General features: G+C 34.4%; 1 protein-coding gene across 1 annotated transcript; it reads left to right on the top strand.

The window, feature by feature from the left end:
• The first annotated feature begins 607 nt into the window (after positions 1-607).
• On the top strand, positions 608-15728 carry LOC149808321 (spondin-1-like). The gene is made up of 3 exons (XM_089967352.1): positions 608-1293; positions 8658-8934; positions 15651-15728. The coding sequence occupies exons 1-3, from the start codon at positions 608-610 to the stop codon at positions 15726-15728; spliced, it is 1041 nt and encodes a 346-aa protein (XP_089823478.1).
• Positions 15729-21304: the final 5576 nt, after the last annotated feature.

Here is a 21304-nt window from a genome sequence, read left to right as displayed (position 1 = left end):
AAATATGTGCACACATATTGAATCAAATTCCTTTCGAAAGGAGGATGATTTAATATAATTTTGTTACATGAAAAAATGAAATGTAAACGATAAGTGATACATATATAGATATTGATTGAGTAGAACAGTTATGATTGTCACATCTTATAAAATTGAGTAGATCATAATATGTTGCACAAACAATTCATATTTTAATTAGCTTTAAAAGAATCACGCGTTCAAATATTTTACCTGATCTCAGTATGTAATCAATCCTTCTTACTTGACCTTGTCATGAATAAATATTAACAACTGTCGCCAGTTGGCCTTTTAGTTGATAGAGACTTGCAGCGCTATACCATTCATCATCTTTGTCACGTGTTAAGACGCCATCTAAATAACCATACCAATTAATCGATGTACATTTCATTCGACAAGTAGATCTCATTCTTACGCCAAGAACAAGTATATAACCACGTGCTGTACATGATGTAAGATATTTATAAAGTCTTTTTGGAATTTTTAGATCCACTATGAACGATTTACTAAACACTCTTGCCGAGGAAATCAGGTGAAATTTGTCTGAAAGGAAAATTTCAACCACATATATCTAAATATTCTATCTACGATGTCTTCCAACATTTTAGCTGCTTGCCATATATTTGTTGTGTTATATTTTGCACTACAGATTAGCAGTGTTCAGAGTTGTCAACTGACAGATTGTATTGTAAGCCAGTGGGAAAACTGGAGCGAATGTAGTCAAACGTGTGGAGACACAGGAACTCGTACGCGATTACGGTGGAAACTTTTGGAAGATTCATGTGGTGGCAGTTGCCCTTATGATACCTCGGAGACTGAAGCTTGCAATCAGCGATGTTGTCCAAAAGACTGTGTCTTCACACCATGGAGCGAGTGGATGATGTGTAGTTGCAGCAACTATACTTGCCAAGAACCAGGAGATCGGTACGTTTGCCATAGGTTGAGGACAAAGCTGGAGGAGGCCGAATGCGGGGGTTACTGTGATGACAGGACCTTTGAGGACGCATGTGGAAAGCTCTGCTGTTACGCTGACTGCGTGCAGGGAACTTGGACCTTTTGGGGCGCATGTGTTGGACAGTGTGAACAAACAGGGGTCATGAATAGGACCCGAAGAGCATTACAAGAGCCTCGGTGTGGAGGAAAGCAGTGCAAAGAGGCATACGAAGAGATGGAGTGCATGGGCAGCTGTTGTCCCGTGGACTGTAAAATTGGGGAATGGAGCGAATGGTCGGCTTGCAATGCTACCTGTGGAACGGCCAATCAAACACGGTCAAGGTGGGATTTTCAGTGTTATTGTTTTTTTCTTCTTCTCATCATGGCAGTTACAGACGAAAATCTCGTTCTATATAGGTGTTTGTCACAACGAAATTGGTCATGAGTATGCCTGGTGGTTTTTAAGCAAAGTTTTTCTTTATATATATATATATATATATATATATATATATATATATATATATATATATATATATATATATATATATATGCCGAAATTAATACAAGGAGCTGTTTATCTCAAGAAACCGATAAGGAAAAAAGTGATGGCTCTCAATAAACTGCAGATGAAAAGTTTACAATGCTTTAGCCGTTTTAAAAGTTTGGGGATAATTATGGATGAAACAGTGAGATAAATATAAAAATCCTCTAAAATTATCACGCTTTGCTCCCCCCAAAATGCAGTGAACATATTATTTTGTTAGGAAATAATTTTTATTTTTAACCATTATGAATCATTTACAATTTGTGGAATTTTCAATTCATTGCTGTCATTTCTAAGACAACGGAGAATATACCAATTACATAAATATGTTTTAGTATTTTTAGACTTAGACGGAAAGGCAGATGTTTATATTTAATATGTACTCTTATATTCAACCGGACACATACTTCTGTCTTTTGAGACTAGCGTCTCCTTCAGAAAAATAAAACAGAAAAACAAAAATTCCACACTCAGAAGTGATACATGTATAAAGAAGTCTGGATAATGAAGTGACGTCAGTTGCTGCAAATTACTGTATAAATATAATTTTGAATTTACAGCTTCCACTTTCCATTTTAACTAATGAATCCTTAATGTTTAATAGATTTCGCCTCGCTTGATTAAGTATGCAAAGGAAACGGATGTAAACTTTAGCAAGGGAGTTAACCAAAAAACAAAGAGGACAAAATTGTTTAATTGTTGATTTCAACGTAAAGGAGAAAGCCCAACGTAATTTAATAAAGTTATGGTACATATATAACAGCATTATATAATACCATAATGAAGCATGTATAATAGCATTATGTTACATGTATAATAGCAGTTTATGTTACATTTTATGTTACATACATACTAGAGTTAAGTTACATACATAATAGGTGTGTGCGAAGCATTTTTCAGGCACATCGTTACGATGTCTGCAGTGTTGAGGTTTATAGTGATGTCTGACACCGGGGCGTCATGCCGCAGACATGTATCATCATGTCCCACCCAATCATAACATCAGGCCGAAAATTCCTTATAATAACCTCGTAATGCTGAGCGCCAACAAGTTTTATAATTTAACTTAGGCTACTGGAGCGGTCATATATAACAGAATTATTGCATATATAATAGCCTTATGTTCCATATATAATAGCATTTTATTATACACAGATGAAAGAAGAATTATAATATTTCCTCACATCAATCACCTGATGTGGACATCTAACTAGATGCGAGAAAAAAGTTTCCCACCCATTAAGAATGAAATATACCGTGTTTCTTTATTTCTTCAGTATGTTTTTTGTTTATAGCTAATCTACACATATTTTCATCAACTTTGCGATCGGAGCAAATTTCATATACACCTCTTAATTTCGAAACAGAAAACGTGAACAACAAGCTTATGTTTATATGTATTATTATTATTATTGCCGCTGCTGTTCTTGTTGTTGTTACTGCTGCTTTCACTTTCAATAGCATATAAATATAAACAAACCATCGAAATCAACATTTAATTATATCCATACAGTGATGATGTGGTAAATGAAGTTTAATTTGTACATTATGCAAATGGTTCAAAGAAGTGTAGCTTCATTTATTTTTGTATGACTGGCTTTCATGTTAAGTTTTACATCATCTTAAACAATATCTCATCGAAGAACTTTTATCTAGAAGAAGAAACTGCACATGTAATGCGTATTTACTTTATTTGTATCATTTGTGTTAATATCCCTTACTGTAAATAAAGCTCCCTTTTTTATTGAAAATTTTACTCTCTTACCTATTAAATAACTTGATGAGACCATATTTCATCTTCTAACATCATAATGTGTATTCTAGGGTGCTCAGATGCAAAACATGCAGCTCAGTCTTTGATCTATCGTGTCTACTGTTAGTGGAATTAAATTACTTGCATCAGCTAAGTTTTGCTTATTGGTGGCAAAATACATTATCTAATCTTTCAAAAAAAGTCAGCCTCTGCATCTAAGTAACATCATCTGTTTGTATTAAATTTACTTGATAAACGTCGTATAAAATATTCCACCGATAAAGATGTATGGGTCTTTTGCTTGCGAAAGTTATTAGTAACGGAAAGTATGTATGATGCTTTATTTCTGGAGCAAGTGTGACTTTAGTAAAAGACAGCGAAATCGAAAAAGGACTATCTCATTATTAAAAAGATATATCATTATCGTGTTACTTTCATATTTCCAACAGTGGTTAAAGAAGATTTGCCGAAAAGAGTTGGTTATTGTTGTGCTTAAGAGTTTCTTGGTCAGTTATATTAATGCACAATGAAATAAGTTAGTGAACCAAAGTTTCTCTAAACATATTAGTTCCCATCAATTTCTAGATTATTCTTAATTATCACGGTTTGGTTAGACTGTGAATTGACGATATTGTTAATATTATTCTTAATTATCACCGTTTGGTTAGACTGTGTATTGACGACATTGTTAATATTATTCTTAATTTGCACGGTTTGGTTAGACTGTGTATTTACGACATTGTAAATATTATTCTTAATTATCACGGTTTGGTTAGACTGTGTATTGACGACATTGTTAATATTATTCTTAATTATCACCGTTTGGTTAGACTGTGTATTGACAACATTGTTAGTATTATTCTTAATTTGCACGGTTTGGTTAGACTGTGTATTGACGACATTGTGAATATTACAGAACTGAGACCAAAAAAAATAATTAATCTATCCATTCATTTACATAGCCAATAACTTTGGCGATTATATATTCACTTTAGAAAATTGTTGCATCTGAAACCAAAATTATCACAATGTCGTTGTTTAATATCCATGAACTATGCCGCACTGTATTAGCTGATCAATATATATATATATATATATATATATATATATATATATATATATATATATATATATATATATATATATATATATATATATATATATATATATCACCATGATTATCATGATTATTTTCAGAATAAGTCGCCTTTTGCACAAGAAAATTAACTTCATTTGCGGTTATCATTGTAACCTTTACCTTTTGTCATTTCTTCTCTTCTTACATACCATTAATATTCCTAAATGTTCAGAAATATATCAACAAAATTTGATATGCATAGTACATAAAATTCCGTTTTAAATGGTAAATTTATACAATAAACGAAACGGAAAACGGTGGATGGTTTATTACTTAATTATAGACGTATATATCTTATAATCTGAGTTTAATGTGCTCTTATCATCTTTCAAAGATTCGTCCTTCTTCCCTACTGCAACGGAGCTGCATGCCCAGAAGAACCCATCGATAAAGACAATCGTACATGTTCCAACTACATCAATGTGGACTGTTTGGTGGGTATTTATACATCCCACTAACTTCTATATCATCATCATCATCATCATCATCATCAACGTCATAGCGGTGGACATCCCATCTGACTCGACTTTTTACCTTCAACTCCTTTTAACAATTTACCTGTTTGTGTAACATGAGAGAAAGGTTTGTAATTTGCAGACAAAATATAAGGAAATAACATTCGAGTGCTTCTAGAGTATAGATTTAAAATGTCAACTCCTGTGCATTTATGAAACCCAAACCTCTCGCGCAAACACCTCCTAAATATCCTGTTCAATGTGCGATCATTCTCTTGGAGCGTTCCGAATGTAGGACCATCTGCATGTGAAAGTATTCATTCCAATTGAATTTCTTCTACAAATATATTTATTTAGAATTATCATGCAAGCTACAGGGTCGCAGACAGGGTAGGAGAACTAGGACAAAATTCACTGGGGTCCACAACAGTCCGGGGGCCCACCGCGGAAGAGAAGGAAGTTGTGTTTGAAATGTATAGGGGCCAATTGGAGAATTTTTCCTAGTGCCCACAAATCCTGTCCACGGCCTTGGCAAGTTATCTGATATAGATTGGCGTAAACATATTATAAGAAATTAATTATCTTTTTTACTTGATTAAGCAGACCAATTGATTGATATCACATTTGAGAAAGCTGGATGGAAGTGTAAACAGCCATAGATTGACTGCCGTGTTAAATTAGTGAATTTTATTCTCAATATCGTCAGATTAGGACATTTATATTTTCGCTCAAAACGAGAGAGATAGAGAGGGTATATATGTGTGTGCGTATATATATATATATATATATATATATATATATATATATATATATATATATATATATATATATATATATATAATAACGTGTTGATATAAGTAGTCAGGAGTAAAATTATCATTTAGACATTTTTGAGACTTTAGAAGGAGCAATTTTCCACGAAAATACAGGTTATTTCATCTGAATATCACGTCATGTTGCACAGGAAAAGATGTAGTTGGCAACATCCAATACGTGAAAAATTGCTGGATCCGCCCACGCAATACATTTGCATAGGAAGTCACGACGTGTGCATGCAATAAAATCCTTTATTAACGTCATTTGTTTATTCTATGACGCCATATTATCGAAACATATATTTAAATATTTAAGGTCGCAAAATTGATGATACCTTTCTGAAACTTTCATATTTTTTAAAGACAAATACTAAAAGTAGTAAATTACAATAATTCCTCGAATATCTATGGAATCTGACATTGTTCTTAATGATCAGCGATTTAATTACGAACAGAAAAAAATAGCATAATATAGTTCTTCTTGACTCCGGAAAAAACAGATAATAAAACGTAAAATACACGAAATCAATTGTTAACAAGCAGAAACATTATGTGTCGATATCCGTCTACCAGCTGTTCAATGATTGAATCCTTGTTCACAAAGTAAGCCGTGTCATAATTATATTTGAATAGCTTATTTTTCCCTCGTTATTAATAAACTTATTTATCAATCGTTGACCCTCACACCGTGAGGTCGCAGCTGTGCTACGGTCACGTTCATGAAGAATTCGATTTTAATTTCCAGATGCTTCCAATGATTGTAAATTATTATTTAACCATGCAAGACATTATTCTCAAAATAATTATATTACAGAATTACACATAAATTCCGTCTCAAATACGTTGCTTAAAAACAACATGAAAATAATAAAAGAGCTACATATTATAGTCAAAGCTTCAGGAGAAATATGTATTGATTAAATCTGAAGTTTTAAGTTTTAAAAAATCCAACAGAAGTACAGAAAATGATGTTAATGTTGTCAGATATGCCATTTCAATGGATATACACATATATTATTTAGATTATTTATATAATATATAATAAATAATTTTAAAAGTAGTATTTTTTAATTAAGACAAACGCAAAATAAATGAAACAAATAAAATTGAGAAAGCCGTGACGTGATGGAAAAGTAGCATGGCGTTATTTGAAAAATACATGTATTGTAGACTTAAATACATTTTATTTTGTTATTTACAGCAGGCCAAACGTTACAACTATTTTCACATAAATTCAGAATATATACATACATATATATATATATATATATATATATATATATATATATATATATATATATATATATATATATATATATATATATATATATATATATATATATATAAGACAATATTCTGTGTGGTGTTCGTGGGAAAGGGTACTGAAAGGCATTTTCTCTCCCTATCTTGGACCCACTGTCATAATAAAATATTTAAATATTCCCTGAACAGGTTTCAACATGGTCTACATGGACAGACTGCATTTTGTTTAATGAAGTTTGCGGAGAGGGACAAAGAAACAGAACGCGGAATATAGTGACCCCAGCTGAATGTAAAGGGACACCCTGCCCTGATCTGATCGAGATCGTGATGTGTTCTGGACCCTGCTGTCGTGTGGATTGTGAAGTAACTGAATGGAACCAATGGACTGCTTGCTCTACAGAATGTGGCAAAGGCATCAGGTATGGGCAAGACGTTTTGAAGACTGCCCAAAATAAATAATCGTTTGATTTAAGCGATGTTGGGTAATGATCCTTGGAATGTAATTATATTGGTATAGAATATATTTTTTGAGCAGCCATCTTTTGCATTTGACATGACACTTTGTACTTAGTAACAGTTTGTCGTATGAGTTTTTAACATCACCTCTGTTTGCCTTTTGTAATTAACTTACTTTGAGTCGGCAGTATTCGTGTTCATTGTTTGAAAGCAATGCTAATAAAGCAAAGTTCCATTAGGAGACATAAAACTACTGTCTTAGTAGAACAGGTTATTACCCTGTTTTTAAATGGGAGACTTAGAACACTGTCTTTTAAAAGGAACTATTCTTCAGCGTTACATTGGTTCAAAAGACCACAAATACTCCTTTTTCGTAACAAATAACATAATCATACATTTTACTGTGTCTGATTTATCGAACTAAATTTTGGGCTTTTGCTAGTGTCAAGGCGTGTAGAATATCAATTTCGGAAAGTATTTTAGTCAGTTTGATGCACTTTTCCCCGAAATCCGTATAAGACAGAATACTTGATTGGACAAAGTGGTACACCGGCATTCGGGTCCTGCACTTAGTCTCTTGTGTCTGTATAGGACGCGCATGCGGTTTTTTCCCTATAGCAGTTTCAACTGGGTAAGTCGCAGATACCTATATAATAAAATTTAAATCTTTCTTATCAAGATTTATAATACGGTTAGATTCATAACTGTTTGGCGATAGGCATGCCTTGTTCAAGAGGTTTGTAAGAAAGGCAACATTTGATAGCACTGTCTTTTCCAATTAACTGTCTCACACAACTATATACATTTGTTCCTTGTCATTATAAAACCTATTTGGAAGTATAAAGACAAACAATAATAAGAATTTTGAACAAAATATTTTCTGTACGTCATTTGTCAGGTCCATCTACATAACATTTTAAAAGGAACACTATATGTTGCCCAGTACATACATAAAGTTATTGCTTCTTAAATGGTCCACCGTCCAAAATTCACGTCAGCACGATACTACATCATGGTACTACAGCATGGAACTATAAATGTCAGTATTAGTTGCATTACATCTAGAGCTAGACTACGTGTACTTCGTTTAATTTTCTAGCAAGGAGGAGATTCAATCCTTACATTGAATTTGGATTACTTGACCTACTTATCCTTTCCCATGCCGCTAATGTTCCTTTTAGAAAGAAGTGTTTATTTTTTAAAAACCAAATAATTAATTGAATATAGGACAGCCTTCGAGCTTTGTGGAAATCTAATAATATTGATTATCTCTAATTTCTAGCACAAGATCTCGTAAGGTATCTGTTCCGCCAGTGTGTGGTGGTACAGAATGTTCTTCTATTCTCCTGGAGTCACGCGATTGTGAGGTGGAGGACGCTCTTGATTGCCGGTTTACGGAATGGACTGAATGGTCCCAGTGCAACACAAACTGTGGCTTTGGAAAATCCTTCCGAACAAGAACGCTTCTGACGCCAACCTACTGTGGGGGATTGTGTCCCAATGTAAGCACGGAAGAACAAAAAGAATGTCAAAGTTATGCAGCCAGAAAAGATTGTGAGGTTAGATTAAGATTACAAATGTTTTGCTTCTATGTGCAACTGTTATGTCTGCCATGCCGAATTTTCACCTATGAGAGAGAGAGAGAGAGAGAGAGAGAGTTAAGCGCATTGTATAGTTTTGGAAATGAAGATACATCTTGTTATCTTTAGGTCCGTTATGAAGAATAGAAACATCAGCAGGGTTTATTGACAACACAGCTTCTGATGCATACAGCGGCACTGGAATGAGCAGGTCCACATATGACAGCTTGGAAAACGTTGCCATTTTAGTGCGAAACCCATAAGTATTCTACACATCTTGTGAGCTCTTTCTTGAAGCATATGAATGTATGCTTTATGAGTACTATTTATAGATATGAAGAGTGGATTCTACAAACAACACAAATTTATATCGAGCCAAGACAGTATAACCTACAAGTAATGAGGTTGGTTGTTCAGAAATGGGGTGGTTTAGACTTGAATGAGTTTAACTGAGAAGTTGGTACACGTTTGGAATAGTATTTTAGCATTGCACATTATTTATTGATCCGACTCACAGGGATCATACTGCAAATAAAACCGTAACATATTTTCGATAATGATGTTTTGGATGTCATTTAATATATACTCGTTTGATTTCTTTGTTGGTTAAATTCTTAACCAACAAATCATATGCAAAGTTAGCTAATATGAGAGTGGAAAAAGCCTAAAGGCCAGGTAAGAAACATTGCACTTACCGGTGGGTTTTCGAGGCGATAGAAGTCTCATACTTACTGCACTCATTGTCTTGTGTGAACTAACTAACTTACTTGGATTAAAATGAAGTCATGACATAGCTTCTATATTGATGTTTTGGATGGCAGTTAATATCTTGTCGTTTTATTTCTTTGTTGGTTAAATCCTTAACTAACAAAGCATATGTGAAGGTAACTAATATTCGCATGGAAAAAAGCCTAAAGGCCAGCACAGAACATGATGGTCGCCTAAAGTGTTTATAAAGCACTCATACCAGATGCTGCTAGCTTTGTCGTAGTCTTCATCAGAAATATCAGTGCTGTCTAACTTGCTGTTGAATTCTTTTTGTGCTGGCAGCGCGGTCTCATCAAATTGTTGCCCATAACATCATATAGTCAAAGGTCAGCAGACTGATCTAGCTACATTGGATATGGTCGTGATCTTTTCTGGTGTTGGTGATTTTCTGGATTGCTATCTGCACCTGAAATGGAAACCAGCAGAGATTCAAATTCAGCATAAATTATAAATGGCAAGCGTGTCACACAAGAACAGTTCTCAAATTTCGATGATAATTTTTGTCTGCCATGATAACTCTCACCACGTTGGCAAATATCTACCGAGCTCGCTAAGAAGCTCTACGTAATGAAAACCATGAAGACCCTATCTGCATAAACAAAATTGGTAGGATAACAATCCTAAGAATGTTTTAAAGTAGTGGCAGTCCTTGCTGCTGTTGTGTACGTACGTCAAATCAACTTTGCGCTCAGATATCACTGAAGAAAACGATAACGCGGTCACTAAAACCAAAAACATTCACCGAGATAGTAATCAGTCTTTCAAATCTTGTTACTCCTTTGCATGCACAGGAAAATGTATTCTGGAGAAAGTTAACGTATCTTGATACTTGCAAACTGTTAGAATTTCTTTAGCCACAGAATACAGTACAGGCTGCACATCCCTAGTCAAACATTTCGTGTCATTATTTTTTATGTTCACGCATCTTTAAATAGCTTTAAGGTTTACATGTAGCTCTAAACAAGGCCAACAGCAGTGGATTCTATTTTGATGTGGTTACTACCAGAAGGTATTTCTCACCAACGTTCTCTCTAGAATAGTCTTTCATATCTATTGCATCTGCTGATCAGATATAATCATCACCGTTAACAATAACTCAACGCTTAGGAAAATATAGATAGATCACCGATTATATGCAGAAAGGGTTCAGGATATTGTAAGGAATACATGTTGCGTAATTTGAAATAGGATTAATTAGTTGTGCTTGGGTCGTGTCTTGTGGTGCATATCGTGAAGTATTTGTATTTGGATTCGAAAAGTTTGCTAATGACCAATATTGTAAATAAGGAATAAATAGCCAGCTGGGTGTGAATAAGGAATAAGTATTCAAATGTATGTAAAAATGGTTGAATCGGGAACCAACTTGATTTCAGTAGTTTATTCAAGGATCTTTGTATTCGTCTTGCACGATAAGCATCCCAATGCTGTCATTGTACCTGAATTAGAGAAACAACGTGTGACCACATGACCTTATTGCTCGCTACGCTTGCTCAGCACAACTAAATTGTCATTAGCCAAACTTGGCAGCGCTCTGAATTTGAGAATAATATCTAGGTCAGAGTTTCCTAGGAAGCATGATGTGATTAAATAAATGCAGAGTTAAAACCTGTTGGGCTATAAACATATTCTTAAGTGATTTGTAAATGTCACAATTACCTAGTGGCATTGTGTCCAAAAGAGTGTCAGACCCCATGCCAAGAATTCTTTCAAGTATCACAGGAAACAGATCACCAGCGGCTCCAACAGCAAACAGTGGCAAAACCGTTAAGACTCTGCCTTATTTTGTTTTTAAAGTTTCGCCACTAACTAATTATGCATGATGCCTTTATATGCTGCATTTTGTTTTCTTTCTCAGTTTTCTTTGTCATGTTGGTGCTTTATAAAAAAAAGTTTATCAGTTCTTTATGAAAGCTTCTGTGCTGAAAGTATTGTCAATGACGGATTTCTTCCAGAAGCTGCCAGTGTAATTTTCTTACGTTGGGCATCAGAGAGAGAGAGAGAGAGAGAGAGAGAGAGAGAGAACAACTTCTTCATTAGGCTTTTATAAAACCATTTATAAAACTCTACGTAAAAACATGCAGCCATCAGCCATCTTCTGCGTCTGATTCCGTATAAAGTATGCTATGGAATTATTTTATTTTCTACCATTAAAATCAGTTCCATCTTGCGCTCAGGATACTGTCTGTTATTCATTCTGACAGCAATTTGAGTCAAGCCTTTGTTGTCAAATACTTTGATGCTTGTTTCTTGATCAGCATCTAGTGAAGCAATTTTAAATGCAACGAAAACGTGTCGTGACAACTTACTTCCAGGCATTACGCAATGTTCTTTGTATAAATGCAAATATGCTCAGACAAAAGCTAGCCAGCAGGTTGTCTAATTCTAGCAATGTTAAATTAAGGGTCTCACCTTTCACCTCCAGATCTATAACTTACTAAAAATAAATTGTCCGTCGTCTACGCCGACTGGACTGTGATGATAAGTGAAACGATCAACTGGTTCCAAAACTAACGTGTGCTTGACACAGCAGAATACACCATGCCTATCAAGACAGAATTAAGAAAAGAACTTAGAGGCAGAATAATGCAAATCTGATGCGAGCAACATTCAAAGCGCCCAGCATATCAAAGCCAATATTGTAGCCAGTATTTTCCGGCGTGATAAAAGCATTTTAACCAAGGTTTACATCGCCATAACAGAATCAGCACCAGGTTGGACTTTGCACCTTTTTGAACTTGATTCTGACAGCTGCATTACTCGCATCTTTGTATAAAAACATACTAATGAGAGAATTTCTGATGTGATCATCGCTCATAGAAATTAAATTCATAATGGTGCTGGCAGAAGGCAGATGGTTGCTAATGTCCTCTAAGGTCTAAATAAGCTCTCATTGTTGTTTGTCAAGGCTACATTGGTACTCGCTGGAAAATCAGCAGGTGGAGCAGCAGTCATTTTCAAATATCCTCTGACTTCAAGAAAGGCTTTATGAGGCACCAAGTAAACGTCATCAGCTCTCGTATCGATAATTCTTGTACCAGCCATGTTCATGTAATTTGAGTCCATGTCCAAGTACTCCAAGTAATCGTATTCTGAAGTAGATTCCTCAATAGGAGACTAGTCAAACAACATACTATACTCAGGGGTCGATTCCATTATGTTACACAAAACATCTTTTTAGACCAGAGCTCATCGCGATTTTGACAATCTATGCAATATGTTGTCTGTAATCTCACATCCAGCTCATTCATAATTTCTTGACCACATCTTTGCTAATATCTTTTTTGGCTGCAGAAGTCATTAAGCGCTCAGCTTTTTTGTCGGTGTGATTTATATAATAATTTCTTCAGTTGGCTTAGGTGAATGTTTTCTAAGACTATTTTACCAACTGCAGATAAAGCAGCGCACTATCCGAAAATCGAGGTCAGAGGATCAATTTGTCTTCCTATGCCTGGCAACACTGCAGCTATCCTACCAAGTACTGAGCCAAAAATTTTCCTGTGATTTTCAATTCATTTTGGTTTCTTAAGTAAATCTGTTACATTATTTCATCTTGTGATCTTAGATGCTAGTAAAAGTGTTACACGATATTTAAGTTCGCATTTCTTCCCAATTTATCTTTGAAAGACATAGCATCTTCTTATATGCCATGCACATTATTAACAGGATTGTTCATCAAAGGCGAAGGTTATACTGTCATTAGACAACCAAGTGAAGCATTAGGACTAAAGCTGTAAATAAAGTGACTGTGACCGCATTGTGAGTCATATGACCCTTTTGCTGCTGAACAATTTATCACTACGCTGTTTACTTCGCTTATATTAACAGAAAATCTCCGTCATTTAAGCAGACTACAGAGGATGTTGTTCGATATAAAATCGAGTTGGTACCCAGCGTTGTTCTTGTCTTGAGCATATATTAATTCGGTTCAGTAAGAACGTTGTCTGCAACATGACCTCGCACTGGAATCATTCTATTCTTTTCACTTGCTATGTCAACAACATTACAGACACCAGTAATTATAGACAGCAATATTCCTACGTCAGCTGCTGAGGTAAAATACCTGAATTAATTGACTTTCGACGGAGATTCTTCCTAGTGTAGAAACCTCTGGAGACTGTCTCAGAAGTTGTATTAGTAAGTTTGCTTGACGTTTTGGTATGCCATCATGCTGTGCTTCCAAAACATGTTTGAGTCAATGTTGCTTTATAGCACGTGATGTCACGGCCTGCTCTATTTTTTTAATTAGTAATTAGCTTCAATAATTTTTCTGTGACATTGCGTTGAAATACTTAGCCAGTTTTTTATGCAAGAACGCGGCTGGATTTTTCTAGCTCTATGGAGACCTTTGTGTTAAAAGTAGCCCAGATTTTCTTTTGACGCTTTAAAAATTATTTTGCGAGCGTCCTTGACGAACTTGTATGCGTGTTTTAATTATTTGATTTCTTGCATTATGCCGCTTGCGTCTTCTACATTCCAGTCTTTGGAATATTTTACTTGTATCACATAGTCGGTACACTTTGCATATAGAGTGTGCAGTTTCATATTTTTGATATTATAACACGTGAACATATCACTTTATGTGCTCCTGATTGGTCCAAATAAGCCCATGAAATTATTGTGCAGTATTCTTTTTACTGATTGGATGCGATCATGGGTAAACTTTTTTAACCCCGCGTTCTGGAATGTTTTGTTTTCATTGAACATATTTGGCCGCCATTTTTTATTTGACTCGCGAAAGGGATATGGGAAAAATTGGTCTCGTCTGTTTCAATATTGCCATTTTACCCCCACTGGGATTTGTTATGTCATGTATAACATATAATAACATGAAAAATGGCAAACACTCCAAGACAAGAACAATAACAACAAGTAAAACTGCGGATATTGCTCAAATGATAGAGAGGGTGAAGGTGGGGTTGGAGGCGCGGTATATCTGTAGCATGGAATCCACCATAAATACAAGTTTGGTTTCAATGTGAACTTATAAACTCACCTTTGTTCACAGAAGAATGTAGACATGAACCGGTATCCCCAACTAACATAACTTTATCCAACCACAGCATATTTACGCGGGAAATATGTGATACAAAACCGACTTCAAAAGAGATTTGATTACGTCTTCTGTACAATCTAATGTTCCAGATCAAATACTACAAATATCCGATCCCAAATACATTACAGTAAATATGTGTATTTCTGCAACCAGTAATCTTCTTTTCACAAAAATATCGTAACAATGTGACGTTTAGTTGTGATGTAAAATTTCAACGAAAAGACTGGCACCGTGTTGTATAGGCCAACTCAAACCGGTACTGTGCACCGTATCGAACAATGTGAAATCATACGCATTTGACATTTTGTGTTGACAAATGTTTTGTCTTTTGTTAAATATTTTGTTTATTTGAATGGACGCTTATTCTTTGATTTGTAGTTAACTAAAAGGTATAATATACTTGTACTATTTCAACTTTGTTTGGGACTACTTTTTGCTCACAGTAAATGAAAGGTACGGCGTCTGTCAGAATGAACGAAATTAATCATTCTTCTCTCTGTCTAAATAATTTATACTGAAATAAAAGTATGTGATAAAAAGAATCTCAAATGGGTTAATATTTAATTCATGAAACACGTTAAATAATGTCCAGCTTTTGCTCGCCAAGGCTCTCAAAAGCTGAACAATTTTCAAGTCGTTTCATAAATTCAATATTAAATGGTTACCCATTTAAGATCCTCTATAAACGTTATGTGCACGCTCTTATACTGCCATTATTCGTTCTGGGTAAAAAAATCATGTATTATATTCTGTTGTTTTTTCTTTCTTTAATTCGAAAACAATCTGTTGAAATTTTTATATGGCGCTCTTGAGTGTTTTATAGTAACCTGGCACAAGAACAATATAACTATACGTGATTTTGTAAATATTTTAGGGCAATATAGCAACTAGCTCACCTATAGGATACTTCTTAGTGATGCCATCTCTTATTGTTGCAATTCACCTTGACTAGTCTTGAACGCTCGTGATCACACAGTAATGTAACATTTGCTGATATTTCTTCAGAATCGATGATGATTACGGTTCAGTGAATTTGCATGGGTTAACAAAATCGTCCTAGACGCTACGTAATCCTATGATACCGACAGCGATTGTTCTGAAATCTTTAAACGTACTACGAATAAAATCCAAGATGTTGCTCTTGAAACACTTGCAAAACTTGTGTCGACTACTAGACTGTATGATGGTATAACGGACACTTCCAAGTATGGTATTGGTGACTCAACTTGCAAAACTCGTGTCGACTAACAGACTGTATGATGCTATAACGGAGACTTCTAAATATGGTATTGGTGACTCAACTTGCAAAACTCGTGTCGACAAACAGACTGTATGATGCTATAACGGACACTTCGTAATTATGGTATTAGTGATTGAACTTGCAAAACTCGTGTCGACTAACAGACTGTATGATGCTATAACGGACACTTCTAGCATGGTATTGGTGATGCAACTTGCTGACATTTCTTACAAATGGACACTTGAATTCTGGAAGCCAACTATCTGGACTATGTATAAAGCCGTTGATATTTCTGATTCATATATCATTGCCAACAACGTTTTCGCATGTAGTGATCTCAGTATAATTTCTGATCACGGTCTCAAATAATATTCCCAACTACAAGGCAAATTACGTAATCTTGCTTCTTGTTTATCTGTTTTATAGCTATGTCTTCAGGCGATGCAAATGGACAAATACCAAGGATCCTGGCCAAATCAGAGCAACCAAATGTGGTCGGCACAACATAATACGACTCTCATTTCGTCTGTTTCAGTTTATGGGATCTCACTAATTTCTCTAAGACAACAGCCATGTCCATTATTATACTATATCATTTTGTCAATTCAGCTTAAAAATATGGTATCTAATATACATGCAAATATATTTCGCAGAAGCTCTGCTAAAAGTATCATATTCACCTATCGGCTTCAGAAGTGACTGACGTCACAAACTTCCTGGGTTATAGGAGTCTAAAGTAACAAATTTTCGATACTGTGTTGAAATCAGAACGGACCTCATAATCCCAGTCAGTCTACAAATGTAAAATGCTGCCAGGAGAGGCAACTCTTGTGTGCATTCAAACTGAAGCAACTCTTGTGTGGAAGCAAAAGGAGGCAACTTGTTTTATGTATTCTTATTTTGTAAACATTATCGACCATCATTTTTGTGTCGGACAAGAATAAAGGCAACTCTGATAGGTAGTACAGTAAACTGAGGTTGTTGAGCTTGTCATACGTTTCGAGTTCCTCGTAGTTTTTGTGATAATATAATTATGTAGACCAAACTCGTTTCGCTTTATGAGATCCTGGCGACGTTTACAACTTGTCAAGAAACAAATGTTTGTCAGCGAAAACTTTTATACGAGAAAAGCTTGGAAAGCTCTTGAAGAAACGTACGAGTGGGTTCATTGTGGCCTTATATTATTCTATCCATAATGAATACTTTCATATGTGTTGGGAGACCAGATGTTCGATGTTATGAACTCATCAATATTTCTAAAAGAAATATAATAATCGAAACTTTATACAGGAACTTTTAATTACAGGCATGGTAATTTTCTGTAACTCCATCCTCTATGAAATTACTTGCCATTGTTTAAACAAGATTTGAGCATGGAAAATTGCTTTTACTACAGTTACTTAGGAAGCTGTTTTTACCTTTAATAAAGTTAACGATTTATAACCAGATACTATCTGTTCAAACAGGCCTTTAGAACAATACACATTTTGGGACATTACACATTTTGGAACGATACATATTTTAAAGAGATATAATTATTAAGAAAAAGAAAAGGTATAGGGGCGAATATAATTTCTTATTCAGTCGCCCAAAATATCCAAAAGAAGTACAACCTAAACCGTTCTGTTGTCGCAAACACGTTATTACAAGACTACACAACTTGTTTTGTACAAATCACTGCAATATTCTCTAAAATTTTGCCAAATTTGTTACTTTAATAACGAGCACGATATTATAATCTGTATGATATTTGTTGAATCGGACATTTCTCTTACTTCATACTAATTACGCTCCAAGATATTTATCGAATTATTATTGCCTTGTATCATTATATATTATGTCCTAAAACGCGTTATCTTTATGTATATAAATGTTCTCATACTTTCTATGAATTTTGTATACTCCTGCTCTGACCGTAAAGGTCAACCAGTACAATTCGTGTCACCACAGATTTGTAAACGTATCACGTATTACATGTGCGTGGCCTGAGGTTTTCTTTTAGTAATTAAAACTTTTTTTCGGTTTTGTTACAAAGAAAGAATAAATGCTCATTCACCTATTATGTTAATGCTTTACTAGATGTCGCATTGGGGACCATGGGGGCAGTGTATCAGAAACTGTCAGTGGGGTACTCAAAGCCGCAATCGAAGCATATTGGTCAATATGGAGTGTGGTGGTATGGCTTGTCCACTTGAGAGAGTGGTAAGTATGTGTTACGTTGTTGGAAGTAATATATATATATATATATATATATATATATATATATATATATATATATATATATATATATATATATATATATATATATATAATGGTCGTATAACTCAAACATCTATCTATCTATCTATCTATCGAGTGTTACACATAAAGATAAGAATTGTTAGCTTTTTATTTTGTGTTTGAATCAGTCGTGAGTGTCTGGTTTTGACAAGGATCAGTTTCTGTGTATTATCAGTTTGATTCACATATATTTTGTTTAATAGGAAATTCATGCTTGTCACGAGAAATGTGAGCAACTGTGTAATCAAGGTGTGTGTAGCTGTAAGACCGGATATAAGTTAAGGCCAGACGGTTATAGCTGCTATCAGGTGGTTTGCCCCGAACCGAGGATCGAATACTGCCCGCCCCAGTTTAAGTATCTTATAGATTGTAGATACCCATACTTTCACTGCAACGAGGTAGGTGGGATGTATACTTTAATAACTGTCATATGTCAATAACGATGTGAGTTATAAAAAAAGTAAACTTTTAGGAACGGTTTCTCGGATTAATTAACTTAATAGTATTAAAAAATCAGTATAAAATGTGACCAGATACTATACTACAAACCCTTGCGAAAATATTCAAATATCATACTCGGTATTTTCATACGGTTACCTTTAGTTAAAAGCTTTAATTGATATATACATGTACAAAATAGGACACTCTCTCTTTCTGTCCGTGCTTGATGGTGTTTAGGGCTCTTTTTCTTTTCGGTTGCCAGTTGCTGTTTCATTTTCTTTGTTTTAAATTAATCAAACAAAATAATTTGTAATTTCTACCACAACAACTATTCAAACAAAGAACCATTCAACCTAAGATACAAAATCAACGTACCATGAATTAGTAACATATTTCCTATTTCTTTATGAGAATCTTACATCTGATATTGTTTATTTGTATCAATACAGGGAAATATATACAATGCAAACTGTTCGGCATACTGTATCGAAGATAAAATTGGCTTAAATATGCTCAAAGGCAGCCCAACAAACGTGACATGTACCGAGAGCGGGAATTGGACACAGCCAAAGATATATTGCGGAAGGAAGAACAAACCACCAGTAGATGTACGATTATTTTAGTGTAATTCACAATAAAATCGATAATCAACAATGGCTAACCTTAATGAGATATGTGCTACTTTCCGTTCGCTTAACATTCTAAACCTAGCCATTCAAACTGACTGTTTGATTTTAAATTGGAATTTAGTTTTTAATATGCTGTGAAAAGGGGTAATTTTAGCGCACTTCATGGAAAACTCAAGAGAATGCGACTCGCACAGAAAAAAGAAGACATTGTCTAAACGTTAACCTTGCATCCGACCAGTTGCCCTTTTTTTTCACCAGAATAAATGCAAACTTAGACGACCCAGTCTGTAAGGAAAGGTGTAACCACTAATAAAAAGTTAATTTTGGTAGTCACTGCTCTGCGGTCGAGAATGGGAATAACTTTTAAAATGTTCGTTATGTTGTGTTCCACGATACCTACACAAGTTCTTAACAGAGAAAATATGAAAGGAAACTTAATTTTCATGTTTGTGCTTTTTTCGTGTATTAAGAAAATAACTGTGATGCTAAAAGAAAAAAGCCTACCTATGAATAGTTTTAACGATGTTACTTGCTGTTTGCTCCTTATTTAACATGGATGAACTAAATGTATGTCCTTAATACTCATCTTCCTTATCTTAGGTTTCTTGAATAAGATGATGGAAGAAACCTTTTCCTCACATATAGACTTTCAACTCATTATTATCAAGCCTAAACATACTTTTAATTATAGTGAAAGATAATAATAGGCAAATTAACAAGCAGAAACTTCAATAACGTCAAAATATGTGCGACCAAAGTATTTGAAATTAAGGTATTCATTATCCATACTTAGTATCACATACATACATACATACACACACACACACACACACACACACACATACATACATACATACGTACGTACGTACGTACGTACATACATACATACATACGCACGCACACAAAAAAAGATATATATATATATATATATATATTTATATATATATATATATATATATATATATATATATATATATATACACTCTATTCTAGATTAAACTTGATAAGACTGTATTAGAAGAAAATATTGCGAGTGGCACGTGCTTTGCCTATTTCACTACTGTTACTGATGATGAACCATACGAACGACACGTGTACAGCATACTGGCCGATCCTACAGGAAGGTTTTCCATAAACGAGAATAGACTTTGCCTTACAAGGAGAACTAACTACGAAGAGGAACCCAGCAAGTAAGGAGTTACATAATTTTTCATGTTCAAATGTTTTTTCACAAGTGAAGAGATTAGGTACTTAAATTGTGAATCAACTTTGCTGTGATTATTAAAAAAAATGATTACACTTTTATCTTAATTTCTTTTTAAATTTAAAATTTATTTTTAAAAAGACTTGCCAGAATAAGTTGAGAAATTAAAATGCTTGTATTACGTTAAGATAAAGAGGGTAGGTGTTTTGTTGTATTCTACAATCTATGCTAAATATATTAAGTGATAATGTAGACAGATCAGTTTAAATAAATACAGCCATATAATTAAACGATGTCCAGTAAAATTAAAAATACTGAATATTTTTAAAAAATAATAATTTTTATATGTTAGGAAACGTTTATGAAATATTGGAAAGAGAGACAGCGGTATGGAGAGAACTTACATATATCTTTAGAATAACTGAAACAGAGAGGGAAATATATGATGACATATTAATAATATACATCAGTGTGGGAGCCCTAATGACAACAAAGATGAAATGAACCGCTATGTTCAAATATTAGATTTGTCACATATTGGTGTCATCATATGAAAATATAAACGATGGCCAGAATATATCTGTAAAACCGGAAGACGCATTCATCGACAATAAAATCAGCCATGCACATTTCCTCACGGTTCTGATTGTCAGTGAAATCAATCTAAATGGATATAAATCAACAATTTACACGAATATTTTGAGTAAAATCGCAAATCTAATGAAGGAAGAATC

This window comes from Sinohyriopsis cumingii, chromosome 1 (assembly GCF_028554795.1).
Source record: "Sinohyriopsis cumingii isolate HCF-2022 chromosome 1, ASM2855479v2, whole genome shotgun sequence".
Classification (NCBI taxonomy): Eukaryota; Metazoa; Mollusca; class Bivalvia; order Unionida; family Unionidae; genus Sinohyriopsis; species Sinohyriopsis cumingii.
This window is presented reverse-complemented; position numbering and strand designations above follow the sequence as displayed.

Coding starts and splice junctions, on each gene's coding strand:
- LOC149808321 (XM_089967352.1), top strand. CDS start 608: ATGTCTTCCAACATTTTAGCTGCTTGCCATATATTTGTTGTGTTATAT. Junction 1,294..8,657: donor GCCAATCAAACACGGTCAAG/GTGGGATTTTCA, acceptor TCTAATTTCTAG/CACAAGATCTCGTAAGGTAT. Junction 8,935..15,650: donor CAGCCAGAAAAGATTGTGAG/GTTAGATTAAGA, acceptor TAAATATTTTAG/GGCAATATAGCAACTAGCTC.